This window comes from Anolis sagrei, chromosome 4, assembly GCF_037176765.1.
Source record: "Anolis sagrei isolate rAnoSag1 chromosome 4, rAnoSag1.mat, whole genome shotgun sequence".
Taxonomy (NCBI): Eukaryota; Metazoa; Chordata; class Lepidosauria; order Squamata; family Dactyloidae; genus Anolis; species Anolis sagrei.
In genome coordinates this window covers 169,092,786-169,118,075 of record NC_090024.1, presented here as the reverse complement: position 1 = coordinate 169,118,075, position 25,290 = coordinate 169,092,786, and the positions used below count along the sequence as shown (strand labels likewise).

Here is a 25,290-nt window from a genome sequence, read left to right as displayed (position 1 = left end):
TGCATCAACCATTTAGCATTCTCCAAAGCGAAGACCATTTTTCCAGACATTAGGAGAGATTGTTGTGGTCTGGTGAGTCTTTCTGTTAAGAAGAACCATTTAGTCCATTATGCTTCCAACAACACATTCTGTGTAGTAGAGCCTGCCATGTTTGCTCCTTCTGATTCCATTTGTGAGGAAATGTTTATCATACAAATTAAAAGAAGAAATACAACAACTAGATCATCAACTGCACCCAGAATTCCACAAAGAGGTTCTGGCATCACGTCAAATGGAGAAGTTAAGCACAGGATGGTTCCAAAAGAGCAGAGGACAACTCTGAGGAAGAAGATCCACACAAGGCCACCCAGCGTGAAGATTCCTCTTAGGGCAAAATTGAGAAGTAGTGGCATGTCATAAAGATAATCTGTAAACTAGAGACAAAACATGGATAAGTCATGTGACTATTTTGCATTAGTTTGATAGAGGAGAAATCATCAGGAAGGAATTACAAATCAAGCTATTTATTGCTTGAGGTCACACATTGTTAAGTAGAAAACAATAAACAATCAGGTGGATTTTTTCTTCCTCATCTGTCTAATCTCTCTGGTTATTTGTTCACTGTTCCCTTTTTACCCATTTGGTGTACCCCTGCTGAGTATTTATTGCCCCATTAAATATGCATGCTTTGCATTATGGAACTTTTGCCATGGGACTATTTGGTGCCCCTTTAGGTAATTGACTCATTTCATGTGGAGTGGTAATGATTATGAGCACATTCAAGTATGGACCCAATTTTTTAGAATTGAGAAATATTGCCACTTACAGGCCGAGGCAGTCCTGAGAAGCGTTTGTTGTAATCTCTAATATCATACACTGTTTGTTTGGTTTGCTTGTCAGGCTGATTTTCACCAGAGATATTGTACAGAAGAATAACCTGTGAAAAGTAAAGAGAAGCATTATAAAACAGAACTAACACAAATGTAAGAATTCAGTTCCACTGTTAATGAATCAATGTTGTTTTATAGCTTTATTGGGCCTTATATTGTTATCTCTTTGAGTCCTAGTTCATATGCCTTGCCCTTATGGTTATTATTTCCTCCCTAGCAGGCTTCCTTCCTCATACTGAGATCTTTGAGCATTCTGTAATGCAGCCAGCAACCAAGGTCAGATGAGTATAAGTTCTATCCTATGTGAGCAGAAGGAAGCAACCAACCATATTAATTTGTATCCAACCAACCATAATAAGAAGACTGCTGCAGGCACCCTATTTAATATTTGATAGGAATTCCCCGATTTGACAGGCATCAGATGAGAAATGCAGATGGTTGTAGCACCCTGAATAAATTTGGAAAAGCTGCATACAATTCAAAACATTGCATCTGAAAAACAGTTCGGGTCTCCTTTATTTGAAGTGCTTAGGACAAAAGTTTTTCAGATTTCATATTCCTTCCAGTTCTGGAATACCTGTATTTCCATATACATAATGAATGATGGATGGGGCAAATGGGCTAATCTTATGTCTAATGCCCACTGAATCTTTTTCCAGAAGCCCTGATGGGGGGAAGAGAAAAGAGATCAGGGAGACTTTGTTTATACATGGTCCCTGTAAAAAAGCAGGCATCCCAGAGGTTTCCCTGGCTGTCAACACGCTTTCTGCCCTTTTAGCAAAGTACCCAGGATGGTAGGGAACCCCCCTCCCCCTTCAGCACTTTTATGTTCTGGGCTACATAGGCAGTGGCCAGTAGGGTAGCTTTGCACTTGCTTTCTTCACCCATTTCCAGGGTGTCCAGCTTGCCACACTCTGCCATTGTCTGGCTGGAAAGTGAGTACAGAAATTTCAATGAGGTCTTATTTTTACAAGGACCTTGTGTCAAAAAAGTATTTCCCCTTCCTCCTCTTCTCTTTCCCTCATTAGGATTTCTTGAAGAAAAAAAAATCAGAGGATGCTGGAGTGTCACTAGCCACGTTTCTCCAAAGGTGGAAGTAAATGGTAAAAGGAATCAGCTTTTGGAGTATTTTAGATTTTCAAATAAGCCACTTACTTTCTGTCTGCAGAGTGGACAGCTGATTGCTCCTAGCCAAGAACCATGTTTCCAGTATTCAATCAGACAGGAACCTAGGGGAAAAAAAGGAATGAAAAATTACATGTCTGGATGAGATCCTGACATGACTGGGTAAGATCCTGACTAACCTGTTGTTCCTTTAGAGTACAATCAGATTTGACACCCAGTTTATTTTACACAGAGAAACGCTTTACACAAATCTGGGAACATTGCTAGGGAAAAGCATGAAAAGTGTAGACTCAGATAATCCAGTTCAAAGCAGACAATGTCAATATCTGCTTTGATAATCTGGATTATATGGCAATGTAGAAGGGGCCTTAGATATCTCATAACAGAACTAGAGTAGTTTTCTGGGATTTTAAGATAAGGTTTTGTGAATTATTTATTCAAAGAAAAACAGAGTGGCAGAGGCAGAGGTCAAAAGAAAGTCTGAATCTTCTTAGGATGGGTAATGTCCATATGCCCATTTTCAAAATTATATCAAAACTACAGGCAGTCCCTGAGTTACAAATGACTCATAGTTAAGAATGAGGAAAACAACAGGGAGTCAGAGAAATCTACCCTCAGGAAGGAAAATTCACTCTTGGCAGAGTTATCATGGGAACAAAGTTTCTCTACTGAGCTTTTATCACCAATCCTTGTTTCCACAACAAGCCACATTTTTCAAAATCCAATGGCCACAGCGACAGAAAGTGAGGTGAAATCTTCTGAACTGGGGTACAGAGAGTTTTAAAAAAACACCACAGGAGTGTCAACCCTTCTCTATGCTGCCCAAAGCTTGCCTATAATTCATAACGTGGGGACTGCCTATGTTTTCAATTCATCTTGCTGCAAAGTCTTGCAAGATTCTCTACAAATGTTCTGTTGCCTATTAGCAATTAGAGAAAATAATATTGGAACAGGATCAGGTTTCTACTCCATTTCCTGAACATATGGTTTGAGATAAAAATGAAATTTGAAACATCTAAGAAGAAAAATAGGAATTCCTGACAACGATATAGATTAGTGATAATGCATTTTTCCTATATGTCACAACCAATCACCATTAAACCCAAGAGTCAGATGACATGATTTTAAGTATGACCTTTGCTCTTCCTGAGTCCACATACAATAAAAACCATAACTTTAAAATAAGATATTTGGAGAAAGGGAAATTTATTCAACACACTATATGTTTCAATATGCAGATAATACAGATGATTCATATGTTGGGAAAAGGAATATTATGAAAAGATTAAAAGGAGGGGGGAAGAATTTTGATGTTTCCTACAGGGTGATATGTTGTTTAACCAATTTTCTAGATTTTGCAAAACTAATCTTTATTTTAAATTAACTATTTATATTGGACATTGCAGTTACTTGGTATGGTAATATTGCAATGAGTTCGTTGGGGAAGGGGAAACTTTCTGTATTGCACCTTCCAATAATTTCCAATTAATGGCCCTTACACAAATCGTATCATGGAGTTTTCTTGGGTTTGCCATTAAAAATGACTTCTCCAAAGTCACCTAGTAGATCCCATACCACTACTCCACAATTAACTACAGTGGGAAAGTTACAATCGACATAATTATGCTATAGCTACAAAAATGCTACCATTTTAGCTCATCTGTGCCATGTCCCAAGGTTTCTTGAGCAGGTAAAGGGGTTATTTTCTGTTCTGGTACTACAAACAATATAGTACTAGTCTTGATCATATTTTGTTTTGCAGTCAGTTCCTCTCTGGCACAGCCTGGCTTGGTGACTTGCTCTTTTAAAATGGTTTTGAATTGAGCTGCAGAGGCCAAAATCCAACAGTGTAATTCTGCTGCCTCTTCCAATGAAATAAGGGCTTTCCCTGCCTTCATCCTGCACCCCTATGGCTCTGGGAACATGCTCTAGGTCTCTTTCAACATTCCTGAGCAGGTTTTAGGGCTCACAGGGGGCTGCAAGAGAGATTTGGGGGGGGGGGGGAATTGCCTCTTCCAGATTCCGTCAGGAGAAATGACAGTATCTTACTTTAAACCATTGCATCCTGGCCTAAATCATGTATGCTGTCTTGATTTGGAGGAAGATTTTTATGCTGCATTATTCTTGCTTTTGTTGAGGCATTTTGTACATTTTCAGCCTCCAACCAGACATTTTTTGGTGGGAAGCCATATATATGTGATGAATCACATAAAATCAAAGCTTGCATATAGCCAATTTAGTTTCCCACAGAGAAACAGGCTGGCTTTATTGTCCCATATGAAATTTTTCCACTAGGTACCACAAACCCATTGTTGTCTCTGTGATGGGCATAGGTTCATACATGAGATAGAATGTTTGTCTTGAATTTTTGTCAGCCCTCCTTGTTTGTCATTCATCTCTTAAAATATAATCAACAGGAAACCAAATATACCAATTTGCTGGGCAGATTGTTGGTGTCCTTTTGAGGCAGGAAGGTGGGGATGGTAAAGAAGTGCTGTATCTAGATTGCTGCCATGTCCTCACCACTGGATGTTCTGCAACAAAACATGGCTCTGAAGAACTAAAGCAGGGGTCCTCAAACTAAGGCCTGGGGGCCGGATGCAGTCCCCCTAGGTCATTTACCTGGCCCTTGCTCGGTCAACCAAAGTCTGAAACGACTTGAAAGCACACAACAGCAGCAGCAACAACAATCCTATCTCATCAGCCAAAAGCAGGCCCAGACTTCCCATTAAAATACTAATAAGTTTATATTTGTTAAAATTGTTCTTCCTTTTAATTATTGTCTTGTTTTAAAATGTTTTTGCACTACAAATAAGATATGTGCAATGTGCAGAGGAATTCATTCATTTTTTTTTTCAAATTATAATCCGGCCCTCTAACAGTTTGAGGGGTTGTGGCCTGGCCCTCTGTTTAAAAAGTTTGAGGACCCCTGAACTAAAGTATCTTGTCTTCTTGGATATGGGTTAAAAGGGCATTGCCTTCTGGGCAGTGTGAAATTCCAGGATATTTTAAGGTCAATATAAGGAAATGTATGATATATCAAATAAAATACAAAGAATCTAGATTTTTTTTTTATTTATCCCTGTGGACCAAACTGGAAGTTCATCACCACACTTACCCCCACAATTTACTGTTTACCTTCCTTACCTTCCCCCTTCACCCTCCAATCCCATCTTTACATTTCCTTTTAATATTTTCTTACTTCCCTCTCCCTTTTTCCTGTACCTCCCCCCACCTTTTACATCTGTAAAACTACTTTTTTCATCTGTAATATATTTTTAAAAACTCACAATAAAGATTATTTTTTTAAAAATATAAGGAAATGTAGAGCACTTTGCATTCACCTGTTGCATAGTTTAGCATTATTTTTCTATGTATAATTCAATGTGTCTTCTAGTTGTCTACTGACTTATAAAGACCCCATGGAAATAAAGGCATTCCTAGGCAAGAAATACTCAAAGTTGAATTTGCCAGTTCCTTCCTCTGAAATGCAGCCTACAGCATGTGGTCTTTGTTGGCAGATTCCATCTATCTACTAATCAAAGATGATATTGCTTAGATTCCAACTTTCCAATTTCAGTTTTTAATATGCTGAACTCTGAAGTGCTACAGTCCAAAATTGTGCTACTAGATTAGTGCCCAGTTTTCACAGCAAGCTGTTTTTTTTTCTCTTTGCTGTTGGCCTTTTGCCCAGATCATAGACTCCATTCAACATGTTAAGGACATCACTGATACTCTGGGCCTCAGAGATATCTGTTTCCTGTTTATTGTCCACAAAGCTTCCTGGATACTGTGGAACTTTGAAATGCGTCAGTGAAACTATAGCTATAGGCGAAAGAAAGCCATTGTTGCATCTTATATAAATATAATAAATGACTGTTACTATCTTTATGAGAGTGGAGTTGGATTTCTGTCTATTGTCTCTTGCAGTAGCCCTTCTTTGTTAGGCTATTATAAAGAAGAGTACATCTAGAGGGAAAAATACAGTTATACAGTCCCCTCAATTAATATGTCAGGCAAAGCAGAAGCTTTGAACATGTTTTTGCCTGTAAATCAAAGTCTCTGAGTGGACTTTGCTTTTTCAAGCATATAAAAGTGCATGTTGGTGGATCCACCAACTAGGGTAGTGAACTTCTCTGCCCCCTTCTCCCCATTGCAGCCTCCTGAAAAGGCTATAAAGGTTTGAAGGATTTGGCTGAGTGGCTTAAGCTATGAAGTGGGGCAAGGTATTGGAATTCTCAAAAAACATACAGAGGAGCTGTGTCATTTCTGTGGACCTTCTGTCCACTGAAAACAGATCCTGGATCCAACTGTAAGTGTTTTATCTGTTGAAGAGAATATCTAGATTTTAGTCCTGTATTCTGTAGGCTATATTTCAGAAGAAGAAATGGACAGACTGGGGGGGGGGGGGGGGGTTGCCTACTAAAACCTTATTGAAATCTTAAGTCAACAGGCAGCTTGTACACAGATAAACAAACATACATGAGCAATGACACTCTTTTTACAAAAAGACAATTTTTCAGGACTGAAAATAATTCAGATACTGAAAGCTGAATAAAAAAAATCTATCAAAGTAAACAGATATTTGGAAGGCTCTTCTTAAAAATCAATATATAAGTTCTCTTTATGAGAGAGTTAATCAACCTCTTCAGATGGGGCTATTTTCAGTGGCATACACCAGTTCCTCTGCAGTTTTGCAATGGAGCTTGCTGGCTCTCACCCCATGATATTGAACTAATTCTGTCAGGGCTCTGTTAAATAACTGCAGTGGATCTGGCATATCATGGCACCATGGGGAACTTCCTGTAGTGCATTGGGATCAATGGGGGAAAGCCAGGCAGCAGACACTTCCCCCTTTGGGATGAGGTGTGTGTGTGGGGGGGGGGGGGAGCTGGGCAATGTGGGGGTGAGGTGACAGGTTCCCCATGCTGGACACTGCTAGAGTCACCATGATCCGTGGCGATTTTGGAGGCATGTATTAAGAGGTCAAAAGTGGGTTAGAAATAATAAGAATAAGTGTGATCACATTTATCTGACTCTAGGTAATCTTCTCCAGCAAGCGATTACATTTTATTTCATGGAAAATTTCCTATTGTCTTTCATTTATTTTTATTTTTTTCTTTTATCTAAAAAGTTGATATGCTATGTATGTATGAGAGTAATGTAGATATAGACCAAGTTGAAATAGTTAGATTTGATTATATTGAAATATTGCATGTAATGTTTTTAAATGTTTAATATGGATTAATTTTAATTTTAATATTTATTGGAATTTTATGTTGCTTTAAGGCATTGAATAACTGTCTATATGTAAGCTGACTTGTGTCCCCTTTGGGGTTGAGAAAGGTGGGTTATAAATAGGGTAAATAAATAAATAAGCTTTAAATTCAAATAACATACATCCCCAGTACTATGCCAGCTTATATCAAAGTTGTATTGTCAGATAAGTGTTTATAGGATGACAGGCTAGGTCAGATCCAACATTTCGGTTTTTTTAAATGTTTTATTTACTGTTCATGTTGCAGTAAAATAAAATACAAGTAAAGCAATAATCTTGTTAACCTACCACAAAATAAATGCCCACAATTGGTTTCTACTGGGAAGGTAGGAGTCTGGAGGCAGATAGGGCAGATTGCATCTGCATGATAACATCTCTTCCACTGTCTAAGAGATCCCTAAAGAAGAAGAAAAATGATCTGTTAAAATCATATTTCAGTTAATTTATAAAACATCCTGCAAATATTTATTGTTATGAATCAAATCAAGAGCAAAGACTGGAAACATTTCTTTTTTTCCTCACTGTATCCATCAACTTAGGGCGACTTCCTGAATTCTGTAGGATTTTCTTAGGAAAGAAATACCCAGAGGTGGTTTTGCTAGATGCTTCCTCTCAAATATAGCCAATGGCATCTGGTATTCATTGGTACTCATACACCTATGTACTAAAAAGGGCTCACCCAGGTTTGCTTCAAAGATCAGATGGGATCTGACATCTTTAGAATACATAGGCCCCTACAATTCTCCAAATCGTAGCAGAGGCCTGTTCAAGATCAGAATTGCTCCCACAGCCTTGTTTATCTGCCATTTTTACAAATTCCATGACCTCTCATACACAGATGTGAGTTTCTTCTGGAAGAGGTCTTATCTAAGATCCCCCCCCCCCCCTCTCAAAAAAGGAAAAAAAACGCCTTTAGCTGTGTGGCTATCTCATATACTAACAAGGCAGAAAACCTGATTAATGAAGTCATTCTGCTTCTCTAAATTCAGCATATCATATATCAAGTCTCTGTTTTGAAAAGTAATCCCAGTTCTTGTTTTCTAAGTCTCATCTCTTACAAAAGTATGTTTCTAATTAGGTCATCAAAATTCTGAATCCAGGAAAATTTAGCTATCCCAGAGAAGGAAAATTTGAAAAGCTTTCCTGACATCTCTGACTCTTGCACGTATCAAACCACTTTTTTGTTTTCATTATATATCTTTAAAAGTTGCAGATTTGCAAACTTACTGTGTGTTTTTTTGGAGACAAGAGGACATAATTATTTTCCAGTGGACTCATTTCTTGACTTTGAATTAAGAAATCTGTAAAAATAAAATTTATAAAATGTAATGTGATGATTTGCTGGCTAGAGGTTACAAATAATCACGTCTAACAACATTTAGAGAAGTGTGAGAACCATCCAGTCAAAGAAAGGACAGTAGACTGGTAGACCTCGAATTGTGATAGAAGTGAAAGTCCCATTATTCTTCACCATTGTCGGCTAGATCTTCAGAGAGTTCCAGCCCAACAATACTTGGTAGTTCAAATCTTCCCCACTCTTTCTAAACTATGCTAGGCCAACTGCATTCACGGGGTTCAGTTTCAGCCCCATGCTCATTCCCAGTTACTAAATGATAGTGGCGTGAAAACACACATGCTTCAGCATGTATTGACTTTACCAACATTTCATAATATGGGCTATGGTGACCTGTAGTTGGTGGAAATTGTAAATGTGGCGCCCACAGATCCAGAGGGCTCAGTGATCCTGATATACTCCATGGTAATCATCAATCCACACATCAAATATTCCATTATGATCTGATTAAAATTTATAGAACTGGCTTGACTGGATTAATTTAAGAATTACAGTTCCCTAAAACCATATTTGGCGAAATGTGGTCTATGTGTATATAGAAATTCAATTATATTTTCAACAACTTCATTTTTCCTTTATCCTCTTTGGTCTGGAGAAGCAGAATTATTCTTTTCATCACAGAAGATTTCGTAATACTTTCTGTCTTGGTTGGAACATTGTTGGGACTTTAAAACAATTTTTTCCAGTCTTCTTCTTTGATATACACACACATAGACATTGAAGAGAAACAAAGCTTGTACTTGGTAAGTCTGGGATCTGAGCGGAGCCTGGAGCCGTAGACATGTTTCAACAGTGCAAAGAGTCTGTGGATGTTAGAAGCCCACAGTCAGCACACTGATCAGGTCAAAAGAAGCTGCTTCCTTATCTCTTGACCTGAGACCCCATTTGTAGTTTAAAGTGACTGTTAGTTTAAAAAAAGCAACAGAGCTGCCCTTTGTTTATCTTGAACTAAGTCCAGCATCTTGAATGGGTTATAAAAAAGGAAGAAAAAAAAAGAAATGAGCATCACATGGGACTGACATTTCATTTAGGCATGTATACTGCACCTCTTGAAATGTCATAAACATACAGGCTGAAGCCCAATAAGGTAATGCAATGATGTTCTCATTACTAGGTGTCTGCATATATCTGTCAATCCCCACTATACATGCACTTAAAGGAGTCCATTTGTTCATGAACATACATACAACTAAAACAATCATTTTAAAATAATATTAAACAGTGCAGTCAGCCTAAGCCATGGATTTGGGTTGTGATAAAAAATATTTTTTTCTTATTTAAAGCAATGACCTCTATGTTTGGACAATATTCTCTTTTTTAAATTACAAACTAAAACAATCCACAACAGTCAAAATAAAATATCAGAAAATATCCCTATAATTTAAAAAAATCATCAAACAAGAGCCAGCACCCAATCCATCAATATTCAATGTAGATAATTAAAATTCTGTGATATATGTCAAAAAGAAAAGCAGTTTTAACTTGGCCTATAGCACTGATTTAGAGTAAGCTATTCTAAAGTGGGGGTTCAGAGCCGTTCAGCAGTGGAACTCTCTGCCCAGAGTGTGGTGGAGGCTCCTTCTTTGGAGGTTTTTAAACAGAGGCTAGATGGCCATCTGCCAGGGGTGCTTTGAATGCAATATTCCTGCTTCTTGGCAGGGGGTTGGACTGGATGGCCCATGAGGTCTCCTCCAACTGTATGATTCTATGATTCATTTGTACTTCTCATCTGATCTCCAAAGATGGAAGTATGATTTAGCTTTGAGGCATCTATCCGGGAAACTATTTTTAAAATATGCAACCTTCTAATGAGACTGTTTCAAAAGCTTAAGTCTCATCCTGGGGAAAAGGAAGAGTATAAACTGAATAAGCAAACAAATGTTTGTATCATTTGGTTAATAGCACTCTGTTTTAATTCTTAGTGTCAACTGCTTTGGATACCATACCAGAAGAAAGCATATTCTCCCACATTTCACAAATGAAACCTGGAATATGTGTGGTCAAGACAGGAAAAGGTTATTGATGAGGATAAGCTAGGAAAGGAGGCAGCCATTTGCTTTGACCTGAGCCTCTTTTTCTCTCCTATTGAGTCAATTGAGTCCAAACATATTCTCCCTCTATGAACCACCACAGAGATTAAGATCTTTCTGAGAGGCCCTGCTCTCGGTCCCACCACCATCATGGGTGCGATTGGCAAGGACGAGAGAGGGGGCCTTTTCAGTGATTGCCCCTTGGCCATGGAACTCCCTCCCTTGTGAGATTTGATCAGCCCCCTCCCTCCTGTCCTTCAGAAAGATGGTCAAAAACTTGGCTGTGGGATTAAGCCTTTGGGAGAGTGTAATAAGGCAATGATAGGAAACTCTATCCTGCTAACCAAATCTGGTCTGGCTGATCTGAGATGGTTTTAAACAATTGATTTTAGAGATAACTGATTTATAGTTGATTTTATGTCCTAGCATTGAATGTTTGCCATATATATGTTGTGTTCTGCCTTGAGTCTCCCTTGAGGTGAGAAGCGTGGAATATAAATGCTTTAAATAAATAAATAATTGAGTGCACTTTGAACTCAGTTTGCAGCAACTGAATTAATCTATGGAGGAAGTGTGAAAGTGGAAGGAAGAGAGAAAAACTGGGTGATTGTAAAAAAAAAAAAAAACAGTTGAAAAAGTGGGACACCAGATGTTCAATCAGAATTTTTCTTGCCAAATCGGGACCACTGGGAGTATGACAAAGACTGGATATAAAATGATTGATTGAATGAACCAATGAATGGATATGCTAGCAGCCACATGAGTATGCCACTTCCCTGAATAGATAGCTAAGGTTTTCTTAAGGTTTCGCAGAATCCAATAGTATCCTAGAGTGTCCCTGCACTTTTCAGGTGATAGCTAACAATCAGATGGGAATGATGTAACTCTCCAGATGTTTATGGATTTCAACTTCCAGCATTCATCACCATTGATAATGCTGGCTGGAGTTCCTGGAAGTAGCAGTCCAACATTAGCTAGTGGACCACATCATTCTCCGCTGGTAGTGTCTAATGCTAATCTACTATTGAATGCAGTTTATTTATTTATTATTTATTTATTTGCTTTATTTCTATACCGCATTTTTCAGCCTAAATCGGCGACTCAATGCGGTTTCATCAATATTATTCTGTCTGTCATCTCTCTGTCTAGTGCTATCTGTTCCAGCATTTTAGCAAAGCCTGTGATTTTATTTTAGTTGCTGAATTAATTAAAATGAAATCAGGGGTTTTTAAATTTTAGTATTTATCTTCACTTTGGAAAGCTAACCGCAAAAGATATTTTTTTAAAAAAAACATCGTGTTTTTTTTTCATTTAGCTGATAATCATGCAAAATCACAATCTTAATTTAAATTCCCCCACTTAAGGTCTTACCTGGTCCCAGAAAGTTTGAGCACTGAACCATGTATCACTGCCGCATTGAAGAAGTGTTTGAGCAGTTTCTTTTAAAAGCTGGTGATGTTCTCTCTCCACTGGGCTGACAGCAATGTGTGCAGTACAGAGTCATAGCTTACACTTCATTAAGGCAGGACATCTCTTTTAGTAAATCATTTACCTGCTTGACTAATGTCAAGGTTTTGCCAGGGTTTCTAAATAGTAGTAGTGGAAATACGAAATCTCTTTCCAAATGTACCACACACACACACACAAGCCTAGAGAGATTACAGAACTTAAGAAATAGCTATTATTTCACCTATGAAGTTGCTTAAGGATCTATTTTGCAAATTTGATTATGAAGCATCTTACTAGCTCTATGAATAAAAGATTAGTAAAATTAAATCAATTAAATGGTCCAGAAAAATGCACAACTATAAAACTGGGCTGTGGCTCACTTGCTTGCCAAGGAAATGGAAATTCACACAATTAAAGGTAGAAAGACTACATACAACTTGCTTATCAATACAGCTGAAATTCACGTGATTAAAGGCAGGAAGATAAATAGAGGAGATAATTCATACAGCTATTTTATCAAACAATATTAATATGTAAGGTTAACTGGGGACAGAAATATTTGGATTAAGTGAAGTAGTTATGATCAAATTCCTTTGATTACTTGTTGCTAGTTAAAACATTCTTCTCCCAGGGCTTGTTTGTGTTGGCCCAACTCACTGCAAATGGAACCCTGACTATCTGCACAGTGCACAGCAGCATTATGGGGGCTTTCTCACTTTGCCCCACTTTTGGCAAAGTCTGGAAAAGCTCTAGCGTATTGTGGGATTTAGGGGTAGTCTGGACAGCTGGACTAGGTCCATTTGAACAGCTCCACTGTCCAAACAGACGCACCACCACCAATCTTTCCATGCATGATCATTACTGGAAAAGGGGATCAATCATCTCTGTGACACTACTACTCCTAGCCACCTGTGGAGCTCCTTCAGAGTACCTGGCCACTGCAGACACCAGCAGAACAGTTTGGGAGACCTCTTGGATTCAACACTCTCACTTGAGGCTAAGGCGTCGGCGGTGTCTGGGAGGGCCTTCGCACAACTGAGACTTGTGCGCCAACTGCGACCGTACCTCGCGAAGGCGGATCTGGCCGGAGTGGTCCATGCCTTGGTCACCTCCAGATTGGATTACTGCGATGCGCTCTACGTGGGGCTGCCCTTGAAGATGGCTCGGAAGCTCCAACTGGTCCAACGATCAGCAGCCAGGATGCTAACGGGGGCCCCTTACAGAGAGAGGTCAACCCTCCTGTTTAAGGAACTCCACTGGCTGCCGTTTATATTCCGAGCCCAATTTAAGATGCAGGTGCTTACCTACAAAGCCCTGAACGGTTTGGGACCCGCCTACCTGCGTGACCGCATTTCCATCTACGAACCCACACGTTCTCTTCGGTCATCTGGAGAGGCCCTGCTCGTGATCCCACCGGCGTCGCAAGCGCGCTTGGTGGGGACGCGGGACAGGGCCTTTTCCGTAGTGGCCCCCCAACTCTGGAACACCCTCCCCAAAGACCTTAGACAGGCCCCTTCATTGGCTATCTTCAGAAAGAACTTAAAAACCTGGCTTTTCCGATGCGCCTTCCCAGATTAGGAAATCTCCATTACCGAGTCCTACAAGCACTTTACCAGAACCAATGATTGCTGCACACCGCACATCGCACTTGCCCTAGTAACCCTTTATACACCTCCTGTCAAATCAGCACTTGTAATCCTTGTACCCACCTTTTTGGCCCGGCCCAGTTTTATTGTGTTTTAATGTACTGTGCTTGTTGTTTACTTTGCTTTAATTTGTTTTTAATTGTTGATTTGCTTGATTGTATTGTTATGTTGTGTTGTTGAGGCCTCGGCTTGTGTAAGCCGCATCGAATCCTTTAGGAGATGCTAGCGGGGTACAAATAAAGTTTTGTTTTTTTAAAAAAAGGGGGGTATTCAAGTTAACAGCAAGGAGAGGAGGCAGCCCAATAGGACATATGTGGTCCCAAGCTATCTAGACAGATATGTACTGAATCCAGTGGTACTATGAGGGTAGATTTACAGTTTAGATGGCCCTTAGTGGAGAACTTACTGACCCCTGAAGGGTCAGTAAGTTATGCGGTATATAACCCATTCTAGAATGGATAGATATGGAAAAACAAACTGAATCCATACAAACAGGTCCTAATTACCTTCAAAGTTCTTCACTTGTGTTTGGCTGTGTGTCAACCCATCTTGAACTGTGTTTCATTTCCCCAAAGGTTTGCAGTTTGGGGCTTCTTTTGGGGCTCCGTATGCAGAGGCGGCCCTAGGTAATTTTCAATGGTAAGCAAACAGTATTTTGGCGCCCTCCCCCCCCCCAACCAATTATTGATATATATTTTCTGTTCATGGTGGGAGTACTGTGTGCCATATTTGGTTCAATTCCAAATAGGTGAACTATACATCCCAGTAACTACAACTCCCATATGTCAAGGTCTATTTTCCCCCAAGAGCGCCTCAAGAGTGCCCCTGGGCACAATCAACTATACTACAAATGCTTACTTTGCGCTATAGGTTGCTGAGGCTTCCCCTGGAACACTAGGGCTGTTGTGAGCTGAGGGGGCGCTTCTCAAGTGGTGGTCGAGGAGCATTTACAGAGGTGCCTCTGCGCCCCTGGCAAAAAAAGTGTACTGCGATCGCTTACTTTGCGTAATGGATGAGCCGCCCCTGTCCGTATGACAGCACAAAAAGATATGATGGCCAGGAATGTTTAGTATCAGCTTCAGCTGTTATATCATGTTTTTTCCTAGAGCTAGAGGACCTAAAGATGGCAGTGCATGTGTTAGTGACTTCAAGGCTGGAATTCTGCAAAGTATTATACATTAGGCTATTTCTATACCAGTTCAAAACCTGGCAGCTAGACTGGTTACTGGCATATCTAGGAGTAACTGGATTACATCTGTATCACTTTACCGTTTCCAGAATAGGTACAAAGTGTTGGTCATTACCTTTACAGCCCCATGTGGTCTGGGACCAGATTACCTATGAGATTGCCTTCTGCCATATAATCTGCCATGGATTTTTGGGGGGAACAATTCCTTCATTCGGACATGGAATCATGAGATTTGCAGTTTGGTTAAAGATCAGCATTCTTTGACAGAGAAGGCTAAAGACTGTGTAAAACATCAGCTCCCATGATTTCATAGCATTGAGCTATGGCAGTTAAAAGGGTATCAAAATACATTGATTTTGCCGTGTAAATGCATCCTAACACAGTGTAAGCCCTACAAAGATGCAGCCACCTTGTATCCCATATGGCAGAAAAGTGACATATAAATGAAAAAAAAACTGAAGATAGGTCTTCAATACACTTCCTTCTCTTGCACATGGCTCATAAGATTTGGATAGCTTGCAAGGACACAAACCAATGGTTGCCCCCTCTCACAGATTTACATAATTTAACAGGGAATGCTCTTCAGTATCTAAGTAGTCATCTGTGCATAAAGGCAGATAATTCTGATGTGGCTGTATGTATTCCACAGTAAGTTATTATGAAGCAAAAGCTAGTCTGAAATTGCTCATCAGGGGCCCTTTTTCTCTCTCTACAACCAAAGAGCTATAATTTCACCTAAATCATTGTGGCTGTATCCTATGAAATCTTGGGTTTTGTCATTTGGTGAGGTATTTGAAGCCTCTAGCACAGAATTTTAATACCCCTCACCCTGAATTGCATATCTCATGATTCCATGGCAGCTGCAGTGAAATCCTGCTTTGTAATTTCCATTGTGTTTTGTCAGTACTTTGGAGTTCTTTTCCTTGCTGACATTCTTTCTGGACAGAAAGAATAAAAACCTCTGTTTTTGCTTCCTACCCATCTGTATCCTGATTTGGCCTTCTGGAATAGTATGGTACATTGAAATTCCGAACTCACAACGTTGGAGTTACTGCAATCACATAACACTATGTGCAAAACCGTTGCTAGTTATAACAAACAATCCAAAAAAATAAATTAATTGTCCCTCAATGAAACATGAGGGAGATTATCACATTCAGTTGAAGTTGATATAATTTTTTGGCTGTATTATAATGGCATGTTGACTTCCAACAAAAAAGGGGGGATCTCTTATTTGTTTAGTACTGTGTATTGCAAGCAAATATGTGGATTATTAGGAATTGTCTGATAAAGTGTGCAACAAAAAAAGTCAAAAGCATTTGGAAAAAACAGAAAGACACTGGTGAAATTTATTTAAGGGGAAACAATGACAACAATGGGTTAAACCCTTGTGCTACTGAACTGTTAGCTGTTCGAATCAAGAGGACAGGGTGAACTCCTGCTGTTAGCCCTAGCTATTGTCAACCTAGCAGTTCAAAAACATGCAAATATGAGTAGATAAATAGGTACCACTCCGGCAGGAAAGGCATAAGACATTCCAAGCAGTCATGCCTGTCACGCAACCAGGAGGTGACATATGTTGTGTACCCCTCTTCTGAGGAGGAGGTAGAACAGGTGGCTAAAGATGTATGAGTTGAGGATTTGGGGCCAAGTGCTGAGGAGGAAGAAGAGGGCAAAGAAATCATACTACTGGTTCCTACATTTCAGAATCACCCAAGGACAAAAGAAGAAAGGAGAAGGTCAACTAGAACTGCTGCAAAGATGCTGAGCAATCAGATATCGCCCTAGGAACACCTGTGCTGAGAGCTGAGGGCTATAAATCAGCAGTAAAGCAAGTGGTCAGTGCTGGAAACAATCATCCTACTTAGTGCTTATGTGCTCTGGTTTTTTTGCTTGCATCTCCAGTATCTGCGAAGTGCCTTGCAAATGCTTTTTGCCAATACAGTAGAATTTCGTTACATTAAGTTATGTTTGTCTTTATTTGCTTTTAATTATTGTATTTCAATATCAATATCAAGTCAATGAATGGTTTTGATATGGTATAGTATGGGGCATAGTATGAGTTAGACCTATTTTTAATAGTAACTCTCAAATAATTAGAAACTACATTTATCCAACATCTGCCAATCTTCATGGGTACAGTCTGAGAATCTACTATAATATTATATTGATTGTTGTGTTAGTAAAGCAACAGTAGTTCAAGTTAATCTATTTAGCAATTCCATGGCAGAGTAGTTATATGCTATCAGGTCATTGAAGCCCAAACCATTGAACAAGTAGAAGCACTCAGCATAGTTCTGATATTTAGTGAACTACCGTACAACCTTGTGGGACAGGTCCACACAGTTTCACCTCCCCGCATCTGATAAATTTTTAAGTCCTCAAGATGATTCGATGGTATGCTTCTGCTGACATTGCCAGAGAATTGCTTGGAGGACCTAGAGAAAATACCTAAAAGTATTCCAGGGCAATTCTATGATAACCTTTGAGAGAAGTAATTCATTTCAATAGGATTTGCTATTTAACCATATTTTCCTGTTTCCACGGTAAGTTCAGGAATACATCCTGCACAGATATGGGGGTTGTACTGCAAAATTAATTGTTTCCAGTATAACACTCAAAAGAAGCTTTTAGTTTATTTAAAGAGATGTTTCCCATTATATATGCGATCTGGTTCCATTCTGGGAACTGTAAATGAGGAACTCTGTTTTTTGTATGCATAAGCAGAATTAATAGTGTTCTGTAAGAGCACTAAATCTTAGCTTTTAGAGTGGCTATTAACCTACTTCCTATGCAAGAGCAAAACAAGAGCTGGTAATGGAAGGAGAAAAAACAATGTGTACCAAACCAGCTGTTACAGAGAGTCTGTTCATACTAGGAACAAAAGTGACATATGTACTTCGATCATGCTACCATCAATGAACCATAGTTGTTTTTACACATTCTGTAAATGTCAAGGAGCCTTCCCATGTGAACTAACACATTCTTCTGCCTTTCTCCCATTTCCTAGCAGACTAGTATTCAACTAAAGAAAGGAGGCTAAGAATAGTAAGCCTCTCAAATATCAAGTGCAAAGGAGCATATTGCAAAGATTGCTCTCTGGATGTGCACACACTTTAAGTACATCAAAGGCTATTGTCCATGTGGTTTGATATTAGATGTGGCTTTGTAAAGTTCATAAACAAGATGATGTGCTTTTCATCATCACCCTGTTGAGCATAGAACTGATATCTGAGAGCAGTTATTAAACTATAAGCTTAGAACTCCACTAGATTTAAGTGTATGGATTAAGGGAGAAGTTGTGAACTTGTTTGGTTTGGATATACATGGTTACAGGAGCACAAAACAGAAGGAAAGTTTTTGATATATAGTGAATTATTCTAATATAGATAGTACTTTGAAATCATTCTCCAGTGCCTTTGACAAGGCAGTTCCAAAGAACTGGCCAAATGTTACCTAAGTTCCAGCACTTTAGCATGGCCCTCTGTTCTACAACCCTGACATTTTAATGCCCATGAACATTATCCTCCCAGTCCTGCCTTCTGAATTTTGCACTTTCCCTTAGCTCTATCTAGAAATTTGCACAAACCCAGAGCCGTCTGAATTCAGCACTTTTATTTTTTTGTGATAATGTTTTTATTTGGTTTTGTTTTGATGCTATCTTATTGTGTTTTTAACTTGGTGCTCCCTGGGCTTGTCCCTTTGTAAGCTGCCCCGAGTCCCTTAGGGGTATAAAATAAAATTATTATTATTTTACTGACACAAAAACACAGTATGTCACAGCAAATAAGATATATATGCTAGATTTCGTATCACAAAATCACAATATATTTTCGAATGATGCATGCAGATCCAAGTAAGGTGGCCTTTTGCAGTTGACAGATCATGATTTTGTCAATGTTTATTATTTCCAAGTGCCATCTGAGAAGGATGATAAAACATCAAAACATCAGCGCGTCCCCTGGGCAATGTCCTTGCAGACGGCCAATTCTCTCACACCAGAAGCAACTTGAAGTTTCTCAATTTGCACCTGACATGATCCAAATAATAATAACAATTATTATTATTATTATTATTATTACAACGTTGAAGTAGTTCTTTTTATCCAACTTTATTGTCACTAATGAGACAATAGACTCCCTTCACTAGGAAATTGTTTGTACCATATTTGATTTTGATTTTTTGACCCATCACTATAACTTACTTGGTATAAGTCAATCTCATAACTAAATTGAGTGCAGATGGTGAGGTCAAAATTAAGAATTTTGATATGACCTGTGGATAAGTCAAGGGTCATTCCACAGAGAGCCGAAAGTACCAATGCTACCTCAAGGGGCCTGACCACCTCTGGCTACCACCACCATTTCCCCTCCCAGGCAGTCAAGAAGACCAGAAGCATTGCAGCTGAGAGAGTAGAGGGAATCAGTGCTTCTTTATACGAGGACACATGTTTTGGGTTGATTTTTTTTTACTGAAATGTCCAGACTTATACATAAATAATCAAATATGATGTTCATCTATTTGCATTCATGAATGATGATATACACATAATGCTGCATTAAATTCAAGAGACACAGTGTTGCCTGACCCTTTTCTTTTGCCTAATTCTCTACTGGGAAATCCAAAAAAGCAGACTGCTATGACATTGTACATGAGTTTTGGTTTGCAGTTATACAGGGTTAGTCAAAATGCATAGGCCAATAAGCCATTTAATTGAATGGCTTATTGGCCTATGCATTTTGACTAACCCTGTATAAGACATTAAAATAAACCCATTAATCATTATGCCTTTAGTTCACTTTGGATTGATTTTGGAGTATTGTGGCCAACTCTAGGTACAGGGCACAAATATTGCCTTCTGTTTCCATAGCCATTGGCTACTTTTGGCCTATGCAGATGTAATTCTCAAAACTCGTGCTAATGTCACTATCTTATATATCATTTTGACTCACTAGCTTTACTTCTAGAACCTGAAAGGACACTTTCATAGAAGTAACTATGGATATGTGTGTGCTAAATGAGGGTGTTGTGCCCAAATAACTCTCCTTCCTCCATGAATTTTTACTCAGCCCCATATGTCTAGCATTGCAGTAAGACTTTTAATTCCTAGAATCCCCTATACCAGTGGTTCTCAATGTGTGCTCTGCAGAGCCCTTGAGGCTCCGCGAAGCATACTGAGGGTTTCCATGGTTTCCTTCTCCTTCTCCCTCTTCCTTCATCCCTTCCAAGCTTTCCCTCCTTTCCTGCTCCTCCCCTCCCTCTGCTTCCCTTGCCCCAAAAGTCTTTTTAGTTTGTTTCCCTCGCTGCCAAAAGCCTCACCTTCCTCACCTCCCACATCATCATCCCTCCCCCCACCTTCCTTGCTTCCAAAACCCTATTTCTCTCCCACTGTTTAGGGGTGCTTTGATTGTGCTTTTCCTGCAGGGGATTTGACTGAATGACCTCTGGGGTTTCTACTTTCTGTTGTTGTTGTTGTTGTTACTACTACTACTACTACTACTACTACTAGGCTGGATAGCCATTGGTTGGGGTGCTTTGAATGTGTTTTTCCTGCATGGTAGAAGGTGTTTGGACTGGATGTCCCCTGGGGTCTTCCATTGATATACTGTTAAGTTTATGTTGGTCAAAAACTTTGCTCATATTTGATATGCATCATATATGCATATAATATAATATAATATAATATGATAACATTTCTTGGGGCTCCATGAGAAACGTTTGCTTCAAAAAAAGGACTCCATGGCTGAAGAAGCTTGAGAATCCTTGTCCTATACTATGGCCATACTAGTGATGTATTCTAGAAATAATTTGGGGGGGGGGGGGCATTCCCAAGCACTGTCCATTTTTGACCAGAAACCATAATGAAAGGGGACTATGGCAGGACACATATTGGTGCAAACCAATGTTCCAAATAAAACTATTTGGATGAACCTCAATATTTCATTACCAATGTCATATGCAGTTCCCCCCCTCCCCCAATATATTCCCATGCCTTTGGAGCTTTCTAACAAAGCCGTGTGGTGGTGTTCAGTAGAGAGAAAATAGCAATAACTTCAGCAGAGTTATAATCAAGTGGAAAACTGTACTGCAAAGGAAAGAAACCTCTGAAATGTTAAACACTGATGGGAAATTCTGTGAATCCTAATCTGCACTACAGCTAATATTTAACCTGTTCTATTTTGCTCTGACCTTGGTCTATTGTTTAAAAATAGAAATGAGGTACCAAAATAGAAATGAAGTGAAAAGAAAATATTAGAAAATCTATGACAGGAAAGCAGAGATAAAAGTTGCCAGGGCAAAAGAATCAGAGATGGTACAGAAAGAAGACAGTGTAAAATCATAATACTTTTGAACAAAGCTTGGGAAATTCCACTTTTGGATTGCAACTTCCATAATCTGCCAAGCAGCAGACTCATAATCTGCCAAGCAGTAGAAGAAAAGAATGAATTCATGAGGAATAAAGGGATTACTTAGTAATTTTTAATTTATTAATTTGTGTATACTCAAGTCATTTTCAAGTTATAGCAATCTTCTTAAATTCATAGGATGTTCATATGCAAGGAATACTCAGAAGTAATTTTGTCAGATTCGTCCTCCAGAGTATAGGCTACAGTACTTGGTATTTCTTAGTAGCCTCCTGTATAAGTACTGACCTGCTTAGCTTCCAAGATCAAATGGAATCTGGTACCTTTAGAGTATTTGGGCCAAAATTGATATATACACTGCTTTTTCAGGCAACAAGGGAATGAAAGCAGCTTGCAAATATTTAAGACAGGCCAAAGTTTGCATTTTACAAGAGTTTTTAAAAAAGAGGAAGTCTATTAAAAAGTACATAGTTAAAATAACACTGTTCAATGGAGAAAAAGTTTCGGGCCTGAAAATTGTTGTTCTTTTATGATTTTGGGGTGCTGAAAACGAAAATGACATTTAAAAATGTATATTGGCTCTAGTTTTTATGATATAAGCAATCACGATGCATGTTGCGACTTACACTATGGAAGATTCTAGAAAGTTGCGGGCCTGAAAATAGCTGTTCTTTTATGATTTTGGGGTGCTGAAAATGAAAATGACATTTAAAAATGTATATTGGCTCTAGTTTTTATGATATAAGCAATGACGTGATCACGTATGGTTGAAAAAATGCATGTTGCGACTTACACTATGGAAGATTCTAGAATACTCTAGAAAGTTTGATGACGTAGTATTAGTCCCATATGCAAAAGCCAGAAAGCCCTATATAAGGCCAGACTTTTGAACGGTGAGGGTCAGTCAGTTGAAGACTGAGACAGTATCGTTAAACGTCGTTTTACATTGTTCTTTTTACTGTAGTTATGCCTCGCACTTGTGTAAATAAAGCACTATGGAAAAAAGATATCAAGGCAAATGGACTCCGTCAATGCTGTCAGACTACTGCTGGAGCATTGTAAGAGACAATCCTTTCCTTGAATACAAAAGAAAAGTCAAGAGAAGCAAACAGGATAAAAACTAAAGTTACGATTAAAGCGACATTTAAACTTTCAGACTTTTCAACTGCATTAGGCCTACTAATATAGTTTCTTGCTACACAAACATAAACAATAGACTAATTAAATAAATATTTCTCATGTATAAACTATTGGCAATATAATTTGACTAAAAGTTAGTAAATATTCACGGTTCATATACATGCAGTAAGGTTAGGCGCATTATCATAATATTAACGAATTACCTATTGAGAAAATTGAAATAGCTGTTGTATAAAAACCAGAGCCAATTAACACATTTAATTATTATATTTGAATTCAGCATGTTAAATTTATTAAGAAACGGCACATTTCGTTTCCGTAACTGAGAAAAACTGAAAATTTGTAGAACAGTGTAATTTATGTTACTCCAGACTGACCCCTAATTTTGTGGTAGATATAGACAGGTTTCAAGAGAGATTATTTATAAAAAGTCAATCTCACTTGGAAGGCAAACCAAACACCTAATAACAACTGGGGACAGTTGGATGGGTTTAAAACCTTCTACATTTAAAAGAAGTCAAATTAATAAAGAAGAGAATTGATTGGGAATTGTTTAGATTTTTGATGGCAACAAGTTAGCAGGTCACTGTCAAAGCCCATCTTAAAATACATTTTCTCTTACAAAATATGAAAGGTTATTGTTATACATAACAAAGTCAGCAAGATTTGTCTATGCTCAAAGATGGAAAGACTCAACAAATCCAAGTCAAGGCAATTTGCTTATAAAAATAAGTAAACTTGTGGAAATGGATAAGCCACAGAGAAGGCCCTGCCTCTTGTCCCCACCAAACGTGCTTGTGAAGCAGGTCGGATCGAAAGCAGGGCCTCCTCAGACGATCTGAAGTTCCTGGAGGGTTCATAGGGAGAGATGCATTCGGATAGATAACCTGGGCCGCAACTGTTTAGGGCCCCTGTGGGAATTGAGTCTTGGTATCCTGAGGGTCAATCCCCACTGCCATCCTGGTTTTTCAGGCTCTAGGAACCTGAAGATCTGGAATGGCACTGCCCCCCTGCCCTCCCCCCCCCCCTTTCTATTTTTAAACAATTTAAAAGAAGAGAGTTACCGTTTCTGGAAGCCTGAAAGCAATCCCTCTCTCTCCACTCGAAAGCTCCATCACATCATTTGTAAGCAGAAACGTCCAGGAATGGGGAGGGGGGGTGAAGGAAGGCAGGGGACCGGGAGATGGTGGCCATATCCTCCCCCTTGTGCTAATGCTGGCTTGGCACAGGAGGGAATGTATCCACACACACCCATGAAAGTCATGGGATTTGGGCCCACTGTGTGACCTAAATCCAGAGAGGAACCAGGTTTTAAAATTCCTTTCGAGATTTAGCCCTGTCCGGAAAGGCTCTGAGATTCTACAGGAGACCAATGCAAGCCTGCATTTCTGACAATAGGCCAAATCCCCGATACTGGCTGGCCACTAAGGAAGTATTTTCCTTGATGAGATGTCACCTGTTTCTCACTAAGACATAGTTAGGTCCTAAGTATCTGATTAGGAGTACAGATAGGAAGATTTAAATCTTTCATCAGCCAAGAAGCTGACTGGGTGAAACTCAGCCGTTCTCTTTGTCCCTCCTTCCTATTCTCTTTATGTCTCTTCCTTGCTCTTTCGCTTAACTCCATAGATTCTGTACAAATACAGAATGTCTCTTTTATGTTTCCATCAGTGTCACAATGGCCTGTTGAATTCGATCCCAAAGAAACAGATACTGGACGTATTTGGAGTTCACACTGTAAGAGGCTATACATAGAAGGGTATATTTATTTGTGCTTTTGTTTTCATAACATTGCATTTCCCCCCATATCAGCACTTTAAAATATTAACCCCCCCCCCCCCCCCCACTCTCCTGTTTTGTCTTTACTGTCTCCTATGAGATAACTGAAGTAGCCCAGGGCGGATTCATGGCCAGGTGGCAATTTGAACCTGGGTCTTTCCAGTCCTGTTCACATATTCCATTTCCCAGCCATATTTAACCCCTTGTTACTTTCTAACCTTTCAAGGAAGAAAATGTCAAATTGCATCAGCTTTATGGTGTAAGGGTTCCGGCCCAAAATACCTTTCGGACCGCATCTCGGCCTATGAGCCCACGAGGACCTTGAGATCGTCTGGGGAGGCCCTTCTCTCGATCCCGCCTGCTTCACAGGCACGTCTGGCGGGGACGAGAGAGAGGGCCTTCTCGGTGGTGGCCCCCCGGCTGTGGAACACCCTCCCTGTTGACATCAGGCAGGCGCCCTCCCTTATGTCCTTCCGGAAGAGCCTGAAGACATGGCTATTCGAGAAGGCATTTAACTAAATGCTACAGTAACTGGAAATGACAACTGGAACGGAACATAGACTACGAGATTGGTTATGATTCTACGATAAGACGAAGCGGATTATCTTAGTGTAATTAGATGATAGTGTATTAGAGATATGTTGTTTTTTGTCGTTGTAGTTTATTGTAAAATATGTTTTTATATGTTGTACACCGCCGCGAGTCGCCCTAGGGCTGAGAGCGGCGGTTAACAAATGCAGCAAATAAATAAATAAATAAATAAATAAGGAAGGAAAAAGTGAAACAACGGATCCTGCCTATGTAATGATGTTGATAATATACAAACAGTAATTATACAGCTACCTGTGATGACTTGGCTGTTTTCACCAGATATGTCCATGTAAAGGGGTCAGAAGAGTTCAGCTACAGCAGATCAGTTCATCTGCTCACCAAAGTTCTTTCTTATAGAAGAGTCTCAATAACTAGAAGCCAAAGAAAGAGTGAACAGATGGTGCCTCCCCTTGAGGCATGTAAACTGACACTCTTTTGAAACAGAAGGGGTGGCAGTCTGCATGGGAGGTGTATA

The 25,290-nt window shown here is 39.3% G+C and overlaps 1 protein-coding gene across 2 annotated transcripts; it reads right to left on the bottom strand.

Moving 5' to 3' along the window:
- Positions 1–106: 106 nt before the first annotated feature.
- Positions 107–25,290, bottom strand: LOC132773985 (E3 ubiquitin-protein ligase RNF170-like). Of its 2 annotated transcripts, none has more exons than XM_067467863.1 (6): positions 25,068–25,290; positions 8,500–8,573; positions 7,561–7,669; positions 2,025–2,098; positions 806–916; positions 107–413 (listed from the first exon to the last, which is right to left on the bottom strand). In XM_067467863.1, the coding sequence occupies exons 1-6, from the start codon at positions 25,102–25,104 to the stop codon at positions 108–110; spliced, it is 711 nt and encodes a 236-aa protein (XP_067323964.1). In that variant the 5' UTR covers positions 25,105–25,290; the 3' UTR covers position 107. The 2 variants fall into 2 exon arrangements, with proteins under 2 accessions (XP_067323964.1, XP_060629588.2); XM_060773605.2 differs by lacking the exon at positions 25,068–25,290 and adding an exon at positions 14,258–14,356.

Bases quoted from the DNA above. Each gene is read 5' to 3' on its own strand.
- LOC132773985 (XM_067467863.1), bottom strand. From the start codon at position 25,104: ATGGACATATCTGGTGAAAACAGCCAAGTCATCACAG. The intron at 7,670-8,499 runs GTAAGTTTGCAA...CTTCTTCTTTAG, and splicing joins TGTCTCCAAAAAAACACACA to GGATCTCTTAGACAGTGGAA. The intron at 2,099-7,560 runs GTAGGTTAACAA...TTTTTCCCCTAG, and splicing joins TTGTGGGCATTTATTTTGTG to GTTCCTGTCTGATTGAATAC.